This window comes from Sesamum indicum, linkage group LG6, assembly GCF_000512975.1.
Source record: "Sesamum indicum cultivar Zhongzhi No. 13 linkage group LG6, S_indicum_v1.0, whole genome shotgun sequence".
Taxonomy (NCBI): Eukaryota; Viridiplantae; Streptophyta; class Magnoliopsida; order Lamiales; family Pedaliaceae; genus Sesamum; species Sesamum indicum.
The window spans coordinates 24,897,231-24,911,840 of NC_026150.1; the positions used below are offsets into that span (position 1 = coordinate 24,897,231).

General features: G+C 39.4%; 1 protein-coding gene across 1 annotated transcript; it reads right to left on the reverse strand.

The window, feature by feature from the left end:
- On the reverse strand, nucleotides 11,637-13,530 carry LOC105165782 (AAA-ATPase ASD, mitochondrial-like). Its single transcript, XM_011084910.2, has one exon. It carries the CDS (start codon nucleotides 13,452-13,454, stop codon nucleotides 11,826-11,828), a length of 1,629 nt encoding a protein of 542 aa, XP_011083212.1. The 5' UTR covers nucleotides 13,455-13,530; the 3' UTR covers nucleotides 11,637-11,825.

Consider the following 14,610-nt stretch of genomic DNA (forward strand, 5'->3'; position numbering starts at 1 on the left):
AGAAATTCAGTCGTCTGTAGTTGTTTTAATGGCTTCACAGCCTTAATTCCTTACATTTTTGTCTGTTGCAAAGATTGCTTGTAAAAGAGAATTGTAATGTTGTAAGGAACTCATTATGAAATTAGTAAAATTTTCAGACTTCTTCTCATCTTCTTCTTCTCTTCCTCACCCCCCTGCTGCTGCAATTTTCTTAAGTTTTTATTATTGTTGTTCGGAGTTCATAACAAATTGGCCTCAGAGCCAGCGATCCTTGGAACTTAAAAGTAAAAAGAAAAGAAAGATAAACATGGCTGATGGAACGAGACTAAAAGAATTACAAGAGGCTCAAAAGAAAACTGATGTTATGGTTATGGATGAAAAAGTCAGAAGACAGGCCAGTGAAGAAGAACTGTACGACAGAATGGATCAAATGGCAGAGGTTCAGGAAGGTCTTCAGGCCTCAGTACTAAATATAGAGCACAACATGATAGCAATGCAACAACAATTGTAGAGTGTGGTGGAGCATTTACAACAATATAATAGAAACAAGTCTATTCTTGGTGATGGTTTGACAGCCTCTGTAGAGAAAGGTTCCTCCTTAAGAGCTGCCATGAACACCTTCAGACAGGAAGGCACCAATCCCTACAGACAGGAAGGAGTTACCACCTTCAGACAAGAGGCACAATCACCTAGGAACACAGGTTCCTACAATGCCTTGAACAAGCTGGAGTTTCCCTATTTTGATGGGGAAAATGCAAGAAGTTGGGTTAGGAGATGTACAAGATACTTTCAGATGACTCCCATCCTTGAGGATCAGAAGGTTTGCATGGCTTCCATCTACTTTCAAGGGAAGGTTGAATTGTGGTACCAGGGCTATACTAAAAAAAAGGGAGATTCAATCGTGGATGAACTAATTAAGAGCATCCTTGAGAGGTTTGAAGACTTTTATTATAATAGGGTCATGACAACCTTTAATAAGCTCCAACATGAAACCACTGTCAATGCGTACTTGGAGAGGTTTGAGGAGCTTAAGGACCAGATGTTAATATTTAACAAGAACCTGGAGGAGGAGTTCTTTAAGATGAAGTTTATCAGTGGACTCAAAGAAGAGATTAAGTCACTTGTCACCACCTGTGAACCCACATCATTGAACCAAGCTATTGTTCTGGCAAGGAGACAAGAATATGCAGTGAGTGCAATCTTAAGGAAAGCCCAACCCTCAAACAGAAACCCCCATCCAAAACCACCATACAATCCACCACTCAAAAACCTACCCCCCAGACCAAACTACCAACCAAAGAGATTCCTTACTGAGGCTGAAGTAAGAGCAAAAAAGGAAAAGAACCTATGTTATAAGTGTGATGAACCCTATGTTCCAGGACATAAATGCAGGTACAGACAAGTGTACATGCTGTTGAGTGATGAGGAATCAAGAGACTATGAGGATGCTGAGCAAGGGGAACCGGTTTCAGCAACAGAAGCTAAGGGTGAAGAGGATGTCATTGTATCCTTACATGCTATGGAGGAGGGATTTCATTGCAGGACCTTGAAGTTAGAAGGATTGGTTAGGGACAAGGAAATCCTCATCCTCATTGATAGTGGCAGCACACACTGTTTTGTGGATGAGAAGATAACAAAAATCTTGGGGTGTAAGGTTGAAAACACCTTACCAATGTCCATTAGAGTTGCAGATGGGAGAAAACTAACTAGTCACTTAGTTTGCCCCAGATTTAGTTGGGAAGTTCAAGGCTACAAATTCACCCATCCAGTTAAATTGCTGAAGCTTGGAGGGTATGATGTTGTGCTAGGCTGTGATTGGCTTAGCATCTATGATCCAGTGGAACTAAATTTCCAGCAGAGGAAGTTAACTCTCAGCAAGGGCTCAGACCAAATGATTCTCAGAGCCCTGTCTTAGAAGACTGAAGCCACTGCACTGTCCACTTACTCATTAGCCCAACTCAAAGAGCCCCTAAAGTGCAAGGAGAATTATCCCTGAGTCAAGGATCATCACCTGAGAATGATGAGGATCCCAAGGTGCTGGAACTGCTGCAGATGCACCAAGATGTGTTCCAGGAACCACATTTATTGCCACCTAAGAGGGAAATTGAACACTGCATTGATTTGCTTCCAGAAGCTATACCAAAGAGGCAACACCCTTACAGGTATGCTTATGGCAAAAAAATTGAGATAGAAAAAGATTGTTAAGGACTTACTTGGTAGTGGCCTAGCCATAGCTCCTTTGCTTCTCCTGTCTTGCTGGTCAAAAAGAAAGATGGAGGGTGGAGAATGTGTGTTGACTATAGATACCTCAATAAACTCACTGTGAAACATAACTTTCCTATCCCAGTAATTGATGAGTTATTGAATGAATTGCATGGTGCCAAGTATTTTTCTAAGATTGATTTGAGATCTGGATATTTTCAAATTAGAATGAGGGAAGAGGATATTCGAAAAACCAGCTTCATTACACATAGTGGGCATTATGAGTTTTTGGTCATGCCATTTGGGCTGTGCAATGCCCCCTCCACATTTCAGTCTCTCATGAATACAATTTTTGAACCATATTTGAGGAAATTTGTGCTGCTGTTCTTTTATGATATACTAATCTATAGAAAGGATTGGGGTGTTCACTTGATACACCTTAAGAAGTTGATGGAATTGTTGAGGAAACACCAACTCTATGCCAAGAGAAGCAAATGCTCATTTGCCCAGAAGGAGCTGGATTAACTAGGGCATATCATATCCTATGAAGGGGTTGCCACTAATCCTCACAAGGTGGAGTGTATGGTTAATTGGCCAATTCCTACAACTTTCAAAGCCTTGAGGGGTTTTCTGGGACTCACTGGCTACTACAGAAGATTCATACAAGGTTATGGTGCCATAAGCAAGCCACTTACATCCTTGCTTAAAAAGAATGCATTTGAATGGAACTCTGAGGCTGAAGAAGCCTTCAATCTTCTCAAGAAGTTAATGACTCCAACCCCTGTACTATCAATGCCTGACTTCTCTCAACCCTTTATTATGGAGACTGATGCAAGTGGGAAAGGAATAGGTGTTGTTTTGATAAGGTGGAAGACCTATTGCTTATCTTAGCAAGGCTTTAGCTGCAAAAAACTTGGGTTTATCAACCTATGAAAAGAAGTTTCTGGCATTATTATTAGCTGTCACTAAGTAGAGACGTTACTTGCTTGGGAATCATTTTATTATCAAGACAGATCAGAAAAGCCTCAAACATATACTTGACCAGAGAGTGGACTCAATGCTGTAACAAAAGTGAGTAACTAAGTTACTTGGACTTAGTTATGAAGTCCAGTACAAGAAGGGGACTGAGAACTGGGCTGCAGATGCACTCTCCAGGGTGCATCACAAGGAGGAGGAAGTTCATGCCAGTGCTATCTCCACACAAATTCCACTGTGGATGCAAGAAGTTCAATTCAGTTATGAAGGAAGCACCCTTTTTCAGACAATAATTCAGGCCAAGACTGTGGAGGTAATGTAACGTCCATAGAATTTTTCACGTAATTGGGAGACTAATTGGTAATTATTAGAAATTTAAATTTAATTAGTAAACAAATTATAGATTGAATTTGGAATATAATAACACTTGAACGGATTAAATTGGAGTTCGTTATAATATTTAGGGCAAATTATAGTAATTAAGATATCAGAAAGGATGTAATTGGTATTTTAAGAAAAGTTTAATTAAATATAAAATAATAATAATGTTTTATGTACATAAATAATTAATGGGGGTGATTTGAAGAAGAGACTGACCTCCAATCCGATTTTGGTTTTGCCATCTGCTAGCAGTGGATATATAGTGTATACAGATGCTTCCAAACAGGGTTTGGGATGTGTGTTGATGCAAAACGGAAAGGTAATTGCTTATGCATCCCGTCAATTGAAGAACCATGAATTAAATTATCCTACACATGACTTAGAGTTAGCCGCGATTGTGCATGCACTGAAGATCTGGAGACATTACTTGTACGGAGAAAAATTTCAGATCCTTACTGACCATAAAAGTTTGAAATATATCTTGACACAAAAGGAATTGAATTTGAGACAGAGAAGATGGATAGAATTGCTGAAGGATTATGATTGCACTATTAACTTCAATCCAGGGAAAGCGAACGTGGTAGCAGATGCCTTGAGTAGAAAGAGTTCAAGTACATTATCCAATCTGGGGAGTTACATTTAGGCATTGCTGCTGGAGATGAGGTCTATGAATACGGAACTGGAGATTGATCAGGTAGCGGGTTTATTGGCAGCCTTGCAAATTAAGCCAGACTTTGTGGATCAGATCAAAGAAGCACAGACTCGAGATGCTTTCTTATTACGAATGTTGGAAAGAATAAGACTTGGTAAGAAAACAAATTTTTCAATAAGAGGTGATGGAGTAATAGTGAATGGGGGACGAGTTTGTGTGCTTGATACAGATGGGTTATGCGAAGCAAGTTTGCAAGAAGCTCACAATTCACCATATGCGATGCACCCTGGTACTACAAAAATGTACCAAAATTTAAGACCTTACTACTGGTGGCAGACAATGAAGAAGGATGTGGCTGAATTTGTGGCTAAATGTATGACATGTCAGCAAGTAAAGGCAGAACATCAAGCACCAGCAGGTAAACTGCGACCTCTATCAATACTAGAATGGAAGTGGGAGAAGATCACTATGGATTTTGTCGTGGGGTTGCCACGAACATTCAGAAAGCACGATGCTATTTGGGTAATTGCGGATAGATTGACAAAATCTGCTCATTTCTTGCCGGTACGAATAACTGATTCACTGGATAAGTTAGCTGGATTATACATTTCTGATATAGTGAGATTACATGGAGTGCCTGTATCGATTGTGTCCGACAGAGATCCCCGATTTACCTCACGCTTTTGGAAAAGTTTACAAAGGACATTGGGCACAAAATTGCATTTCAGTACCGCATTTCATCCTCAAACAGATGGGCAGTCAGAAAGAACGATCCAAACCCTTGAAGATATGATGAGAGCTTGCACAATGGAGTTTAAGGGCAACTGGGATGATCATCTAACTCTAATGGAGTTTGCATATAATAACAGTTTCCACTCTAGTATCGGTATGGCTCCATATGAAGCTTTATATGGAAGAAGGTGTCGTAGTCCGATTTGTTGGGATATAGAAGGATTAAGACAACTAGAAGGTCCGGAATTGGTGTAGGAAACAGTGGAAAAGATACAAGTAGTCAAGAAGCACTTGAAGGCAGCACAAGATCGACAAAAAAATTATGTTGATCAACACCGAAGAGAGATGGAGTACGACAAAAAAATTATGTTGATCAACACCGAAGAGAGATGGAGTACGAAGTAGGTGATAAGGTTTTCCTGAAGATATCTCTTTGGAGGGGAATTCTGAGGTTTGGCAGGCAAGAAAAGCTGAGTCCGAGATACATTGGGCCGTATGAAATTATCGAAAGAATCGGACCACTGGCGTATCGACTGGCATTACCGGCGGAGTTGTCACAAATACATGATGTTTTTCATGTTTCGATGCTGCAACGATATCAGTCTGATCCTAGTCACATATTCATGAGCCGGAGATAGAGATTTCTGAGGAGTTAACATATGTGGAGGAGCCTGCAGAGATTTTGGATAGAAATGTAAGGAAATTAAGAAATAAAGATATACTGATGGTAAAAGTGAGATGGAGTCATCATTCCCCAAGGGAGGCGACTTGTGAGGTTGAGGAGCATATGAAAGAGAAATATCCCTATTTATTCCATTGAGCGGGTAAGTTACTTAAATTTCGGGGACGAAATTTTCATTAGGAGGGGAGAATTGTAACGTCCGTAGAATTTTTCACGTAATTGGGAGACTAATTGGTAATTATTAAAAATTTAAATTTAATTAGTAAACAAATTATAGATTGAATTTGGAATATAATAACACTTGAACGGATTAAATTGGAGTTCGTTATAATATTTAGGGCAAATTATAGTAATTAAGAAATTAGAAAGGATGTAATTGGTATTTTAAGAAAAATTTAATTAAATATAAAATAATAATAATGTTTTATGTACATAAATAATTAATATATTTATATATATATATAATGAATGAGGAGAGAGAGAGTTTGAAGTGAGGCGGTGGGTCCTCTTCTTTACTCTATCTCATTTTAAAACTTACACACACATGCACAAGAATACACACACATTTACAGAACACACTTATACATACACAGTTCCGCAATCTCAGGTATGAAGTTTTGATTTTAATTTATATTAATTTATATAATTATATTATTTAATTAGTTCTTTTATTAAATATAGTTTATATTAAGCGGTGAACTATTTAATCGGAGTATTTTATAATTCAGTGGTAATATAATTTACGAATGTTATTAAAAATGATAGTTATAAATATATAAGGGGTTTGATTAAGTGAATTCTTATGAATTATTTGTTAAATTAAATATATTGATTATACGTATTATAATTTATTATAGGACGTGATGACAAGGTAGAGGGTTGAGCAGTCCCTCGTAAAATAGAAACATTTTGGGATATAAGGTAAGTATAGCTAATTGGATTTATATATAATGTGTGTGTGTGTGTAGTATTGTATATATTATATATATTGGTTTCTTGGATGCGATCATGGACTTGGCTTTATATTATTATACGTGGCTTTCGTATATTGATTGTTTACATAATTAGTTGTGGATTATCTGAATATTGGTGAAATTGTTACTATGTAATATGTGATGGTAATGTAGAGATATGCGGGATATGATTATGTGATAATCATATAATTGATTGTTGATGAAATCAAATTAGGAGTTGTTATTGAGGAAGTGATTGTTATAAAGAATAGAATGACGATTGTGAATGGAAATAAAAGATGATGCTTACCTAGTTGGAAACACAGTCAATGGTTTATGAAAATGTGATTGATGATAATGTGATTGATATTGAGATATGAAAAATATGTGAATTAAGCTAGGTACCATGGCGCGTAGGGTACCGGGGTATTCCGGAGCAGCAGGGAATATCTTGTGCTTGTTAGCTACACACTGGGGTGGTGTGGGGGTACCATGTTTGTTGTGATGTCCTGTGCTATATTGCTACACAACTGGAGTAAAAGAGTGTGGGGATATCACACAACGGGTATCCTGTGTTGTATATGATATGATGATGGCCGGCGAAATCATTGACTGATGTATACCAATTAGAGTAAGTGGGGCCCTTAGCTAATAAACGATAATATTGAATATTGTGTCATAGATTGATTTATAATTGTGAGTAGGTATTACTGCTTATATTTGTTGTTTCTATTAATAATGACTGTTAGTCGATGTGACTGCATGTACGTGAAATTGTTGCCTGTGTATATATATAAACTGATCAGCTATACTTATTGAGTAGGCAGCTCATTCCTTGCCACGTACTTTTCAGGAGATAGGTCACACTGATTAGCCACATTGGACTTTGAGCGGTGCCGTCGTCTTTATTAGGTCGGTCAGCCTTGACTTCTGAAGCCAAAGTTTTTTATTGTTGGGTTGTAAATATTCTGGTCTTTTGTCGGGATTTGTGTTTAAAGTTGTGGTATGATTTTTCTTGAGGTTATGTACACGAGAACATGTAGTGAGGGTAAATATTACTTTTGGTGGTATATATTATCTTTTTTGATATATAATATTATATTGATAAATTAGCATTTATTTTACTGGTTGAAATAGAATTACTTATAGAATGAGTTCTGATTAAAGTAAGGCTGAAATAATGATAATTAGATGTAGCGGGTAGGGGGTGCTACAGGTAACCTCTTCTACTGATTATCATTATGAGTTTGGAGTGCTTAAGAGAGGGGACAGAATCTGTGTGGGAAGTCATGGAGGAATGAGGGAGAAAATCCTCAAAACAGTTCATGATTCTGCCTTGGGGGGTCACTCAGGCATTCATGGAACCTACCAGAGACTGAAATCGCTTTTCTATTGGCCTACCATGAAAATGATGTGTTAGAATGGGTGAAGGGGTGTGAAACATGCCAGAGAGCTAAACATGAGAATGTCCCATATCCAAGATTGCTTCAGACTCTACCCATACCTGACCAAGCTTGGTCATGTATCTCCATGGATTTTATTGAAGGATTACCAAGCTCAGAGGGCAAGGATTCCATCTTAGTTGTAGTGGACAGGTTGACCAAATATTCACACTTTATTGCTTTAAAACACCCTTATACCGCTACCTCCATTGCCAAGGTGTTCATTGACAATATCTACAAACTTCATGGCCTACCAGTAAGCATAGTTTCAGACAGAGACAAGGTTTTCACCAGCAGGTTCTGGAAGGAACTCTTCACCTGGTCAGGGGTTGCTTTGAACATGTCATCTTCCTATCACCCTCAGACTGATGGACAAACAGAGAGGATAAACCAGTGTTTGGAGAATTACTTGAGGTGTATGTGCCTTCATAAACCGAAGAAGTGGGCTAAATGCTAACTTTGGCCGAATTCTGGTTTAATACTAACTTCCATACTGGGTTGAAGACTACTCCATTTTAGGCTCTCTATGGATACCCCCCTCATCAACTTACTATGGGGCCTTATTTACACACTCATCACTCTGATGTTGCTGAGCTAATGCAGGAAAGAACCAAGGTGATTCAGCTGTTGAAGGATAATCTACATCAAGCCTAGCAACGTATGAAAACCTACGCTGATAAAAAGAGAAGTGAGAGGGAGTTCCAGGTAGGTGATGAGGTATTCTTAAGGCTACAACCATACAGACAAGCATCATTGGCCCTTCGCAAGCAATTGAAGCTTTTTGCCAAGTTCTTTGGACCCTACAAGATCATTGAGAAGGTGGGGAAGGTTGCCTATAGGCTTGAGTTGCCAACTGGATCAAAAATTCACCCAGTTTTTCATGTATCTTCCTGAAGAAAAAGATTGGATCAAAGTATTTTCCCTCTGTTAATTTGCCTGAACTTGAAGATGAAGTCTTCAAAATCTATCCCATTGCCATTCTTGCTCGAAGGCTGATACCAAGGAACAACGTGGGCGTGCCACAAGTGTTGATTCAGTGGTCTCATTCACTCCCTGAGCAGGCAACTTGGGAGGACTACCATGCCATAGCTGCAAGATTTCCCAGCTTTGATCCTTGGGGACAAGGCTCAAAAAAAGGAGGAAGGGATGTCGCGTTTCAGGGTGAAAACGCGACTTTGAAGGACGTCCGTTGGATGAGCAAGTCTGATAAGAGCCGTCGGATTAAGAGCGCGGAGGGAATTGGGGATCAATTTAAAATCAGCGAAAAAAGCGACGACATTTTCAACCAAGGAACAACGTGGGCGTGCCACAAGTGTTGATTCAGTGGTCGCATTCACTCCTTGAGCAGGCAACTTGGGAGGACTATCATGCCATAGCTGCAAGATTTCCCAGCTTTGATCCTTGGGGACAAGGCTAAAAAAATGTAGGAAGGGATGTCGCGTTTCAGGGTGAAAACGCGACTTGGAAGGACGTCCGTTGGATGAGCAAGTTTGATAAGAGCCGTCGGATCAAGGGCGCGAGGGAATTGGGGATCAATTTAAAATCAGCGAAAGAAGCAACGTCGTTTTCAACGAATTAGGGCCCGATTCAAAGGGGGAAGGAGTTGGGGATTTTGGCGCAGGAGATCTTTCCCAAATTAGCCGAACAGGGGACACGTGTACGGCTGAGAAGAAGTGAGCCGTTAGCCCAGAGGTTGTCGACCTCATTTTTTAAGCTGCAGAAAGCAAGAGGAGCAACCAATCGCAGCTTGAGGGAGGACAAGAAATTCAGTCGTCTGTAGTTGTTTTAATGGCTTCACAGGCTTAATTCCTTACATTTTTGTCTGTTGCAAAGATTGCTTGTAAAAGAGGATTGTAATGTTGTAAGGAACTCATTATGAAATTAGTAAAATTTTCAGACTTCTTCTCATCTTCTTCTTCTCTCTTCCTCACCCCCTACTGCTGCAATTTTCTTAAGTTTTTCTTATTGTTGTTCGGAGTTCATAACAGAGATCCTTGAAACTTATCTTCTGGATTCGGGAAAGAAAAAAATTTCCAAAAATCTTTCGTTTGCAAATCCGAACTGAAAACATGATGGAACTCTACCTTGGCCTTCCTTTGAGAATAGCCTGGTCAAAGAGAGAACCGCTTTCCTCTATCCGAGATAGAATTTGGAATCGTATTAATGGTTGGAACGAGAAGCTCCTCTCGCAAGCTGGTAAGAGGTTCTTATCGAATCCGTTATTCAAACTATTCCCTCATATGCTATTGGTTGTTTTAAACATCCAATCGTTTTGTTGAGAGAAATTCACAGCACAATCTCTAGCTTTAGTAGAAGAACCAAAGCCAGAACAAGATCTATTGACTCTCGTGGCAATGTTTATGTGATGGCAAACTGCAAGGCATCTTGGGTTTCCGGTAACTACATCACTTTAATATTGCCATGTTAACAAAACAAATGTGGCGCGTTCTCTGCCATCCTAACCGTCTCTTGGCCCGAGTACTCAAAGCTCCATATTTCCCGGATAGCGACATCTTTAGAGCTTCACCTGGCCATTGACCCTCTTTCACCTGGCGAAGTTTGATGGCAGCACATCAAGTGTTTAAATCCAATTGCAATAGTTGGTTTGGGAACATCTATTCATATTTGGAAAGATCCCTGTCTCCCTCGCCCAAATACTTATCATCATATTAATCGCCCTCCTTCTCATGCTGTAATTTACGGGTTTCAGATTTAATTGACTCACTTGCAAGATTGGAACTAGCAATCAATTCGACTTGAAAAGAGAATGGTGGTGAAAGCTTGGCAAGCAAAAATCCCAAACAAAAGTCAAAGTGTTCGGATAGAGGACTTGCTCTAACTCCTTGCCAACCTCTGTCAATCGTCACGGGCGTATGAAAGATATCTTAGTCTCCTATCTGTTCTGCCAAGATAGTGAGGAAGACATCATGCGTGCTATGTTATTCTGCCCTTTTGCTAGACAGGTATGGTGTCTATCTCCATTCAGGGGAACATTAGTTCATAGTAACGTATCTGGCCCTCTCAACTGCATTCGAGAAGTCGTTGGTGGTCTTGATCCTCAAGATGGGCGTATTTTCCTTACTCTTTGCTGGTGCATTGGTGGTGTAGAAATTGCAAACTTATGCAAAAGAGCTTCCTTCTCCTTGACCAAATCATGTGTTTCGCCGAGCGCTACATTGAGGTGTATCTCAATCAAAACCTGGATGCTTAATTGAATGCGCCGCTGCAGAGATTTTCAAAATGGCAACTCCCAGAGGAAGATACCATTAAATAAACTGTGATGGTGCAATTTTTGCCGACGACCAGGAACTCGGAATTGGAGTCATTGCTCGGGATCATAGAGGCTCGTGCCTAGGTTGGGCAGCTTGCCGTATTTGTAGACAAGCTGATGGCGAATTGGCGAAAGCCTTTGCAGCTCGACACGATTTGGAACTAGCAACTCGGATGGAATGGCAATCTATCACTGTTGAGAGCGATTGTGCAAACTTAATCTCTAAACTCAACTCACCCATCTCAGACTCGTCCATATGTTGGTCCTGTTGTCTCTGATATCATTAGCTTTTCTTGGTTGTAATTATAGTTTGGTTAATCGTAGTCGTAACGTAGTGGCACACAAACTTGCAAACTGCAATCAATCATCATCATCACAAATTAAGAGTGGACACTTTAATTCATCTCACCTGCAAACTATACCTAACAATTAATTCACCTAATCAAATCAATACAAATATAATTTTCACATCATCAATTCTTTTATTCGTACAAATATTAGAGTATATACCATGAATAAACAGTAGTAATAGATAGCATTAATTATGTTATGATCATCATTTGCCATTTTCTATCCCCCCATCCTCCAAATTCTCACCCTCATCACTACCCTTATTTGCTTCACCATTTTCTTTCACTTCATTCTCCAATTTTTCATGTTTACCATTTTCCATCTCTTTTTTCTTCCTTTCTTCTTCACCCTCCTTCTGCTTCTCTTCTTCCTCCGCCTTTCGCTTCTCTTCTTCCTCTGCCTTTCGCTTCTCTTCTTCCTTTGCCTTTTCCAGGGCTTTCATCAGTCTCCTCAGACAAGTCTCCGCATCGTCGCTGCCCGATTTAGGCATCAAATTCTCAGCAACATCAGCCGGAGTCATTTTCGTCTCCTCCAACTGTTGCTTCACCGTCGCAAACAGCTCGTGTGAGTCAATGTCCAAATAGTTCTTGGCTAAGAACTTGAACGCTTCGAATCCACAGTAGGACAGCTCTATGTGCATGTCCATCCTCCCTCTTCGAATGAGAGCACGATCGAGTTTCTCAAAATAGTTGGTCGTGAAAACGATGAGTCTTTCACTCCCACAGGCCGACCAGAGCCCGTCGATGAAGTTGAGAAGCCCCGACAACGTAACCTGGCTTGTCTTATTCTTCTCCTCCTCCAATTTCTTCAGTTTCTCCTTAACCTCATCCTTCTCTTCATCTTTCTTCTTACCATTTTGATCCCCTTCCTTCTTGTCCGCCTTTTTCTTCTCCCTTTGCCCCGTCAGGTCCAACGAGCAATCAATGTCCTCTATCACAATAATGGACTTGCTGGCAATGTCTATCAGCAATTTCCTCAACTCCGTGTTGTCCTTAACCGCCGTCAGCTCCAGGTCGTAGACGTCGTACTTCAAGAGATTAGCCATGGCTGCGATCATGGTGGACTTGCCTGTTCCAGGAGGGCCGGAGAGGAGGTATCCACGCTTCCAGGCCTTGCCAATCTTAGCGTAGTAATCCTTGGAGTTGGTGAAGTTAATGAGATCATCGACGATTTCTTGCTTCTTTTGGGGGTCCATGGCTAAAGTGTCGAAGCTTGCAGGATGCTCGAAGATCACATGGTTCCACATACTCCGGCGGTAACCGTACCAGCTTTCGCTCTTGTTATTGGTGTAGAGTTTTCTCTGCCTTTCCCTCACGGTGATGGCCTTTCCTTGGTCAAGAACGTGCTTCAAGTAGTTGTTGGTGATCAAATCTCGATATCTTTTGTGGAAAGTGAGCTCGAAGTACCTCTTCTCATCTTCTCTGGGATAGAAGGAGATTGACTGTCGATTAGGGGTGGTTTGGCTGGAAGCCCACCATAGCTTGATGCCCTCGTATTCGTCGGTGACCTCTTCGTGGTCGGCCATGCTAAGCACGATGGACTCGGTGTCACGGACCATGTTGGCCTGGAGGCGCTTAGCGTGTTTGGTGGAATTAGCATTCAGATACCTCTGGATGGCGGCGTAGGCTTTGCTGCGCTCGAAACCATCGCCGTGGTACTCGGGGAAGGTGATCTGGATGTATGGGTAGAGAAAACTGATGAATTTTTGGGTGTAGCGTTTGATGGGACCACGAAGTTCGTAAGGGAAATAGTTCTGGAACATGGCATAAGCGATGAGTAGGCCTCCAATCGCAGAGCTCATTTTGGTCATTATGTCAGCCATGGGAGGTAACATCTTTGCTTTGCTTCTCTCAATTCTCAATTCTCAATTCTTGCTAAATGTAGTTTCCGGTTATTGAAGTGAGTGTGTGTGTTGTGTGTATATATATAGTAAAACTTGGAGGAATTAAATCTTGGCCGACAAGAAAAAAGAAAAATTAATTCAAATTGAATTTTATCGAACCCGAACTAATTATATTATAAGTATAATACACTTATTTCTTATATGTTTTTTTAGGGAGGAAGATGTGGGGAAAGTGATTCCTTGGGTGAGGTCACCACTCACCACAATACGTCTCAGCACCCCATTGTTGACTTAGAGAAAATATGCAAATATCACTTTCTAATCCTCATATTACTTTACTTTTACATTCGGTGTCCCTAAATAGCAATTTTAATCTTTTGATCTAAGTTCATTTTAAATTCTACACATTATTGCATACACACATATGTGCACTATTTATGTGTCGAGAAATTATATTTTTAATTTCACATGATAAAAAGTATTATATTTTTTGTCTCACTTAATATATTTAGTCTATAGAAATAAAAATTTTAGCATTTGGGATAAAAAAATACGTTATAATTTTTATTTTATGAGATTAAAAATATTATAAGTTTTTATCACATAGAACCAAATATGCCAATACTTTTATCCTATGAAACCAAAAATATTATAAGTTTTTATCTTTGGGACCAAATGTGCTAAGCTCATAAATTATGGGATCAAATATGCAACACCCTGTATCGGTGGGACAAAAGGTGCAATTTTCTCTTTATGTGATTATTGTAAGTGGTGAAATATTATTCAAATATACACAATAAAATAAGAAAAATTGATCTAATTTGGATCGAATTATCAATTATATAACAAATATGATTAATTTGATTCGGTCATATGTGATTTAGATAAGAATTTCCATAAAATAAACTTTACGAATGTATAAATATAGAATATATAATTAATTTATTAAAACAAAAAGATTGATGAGTAAGTGGAAGGTTTGCACTAATGATGCCTTAGTCTAATGGTTATGATTGAAGTTTTATGAGCAAATTTGAACTTATGGGTTCGAGTTCCACCAAAGTGTATGTATTTATTTAATTTTTTTTGAGTTATTATAATTCATTTGTTATTTTAAATCATATTTGGATTGATATATTAATTAATT

What these genes read in the sequence shown, in the direction of transcription:
- LOC105165782 (XM_011084910.2), bottom strand. Translation starts at nt 13,454, where the DNA reads ATGTTACCTCCCATGGCTGACATAATGACCAAAATGAGCTCTGCGATT.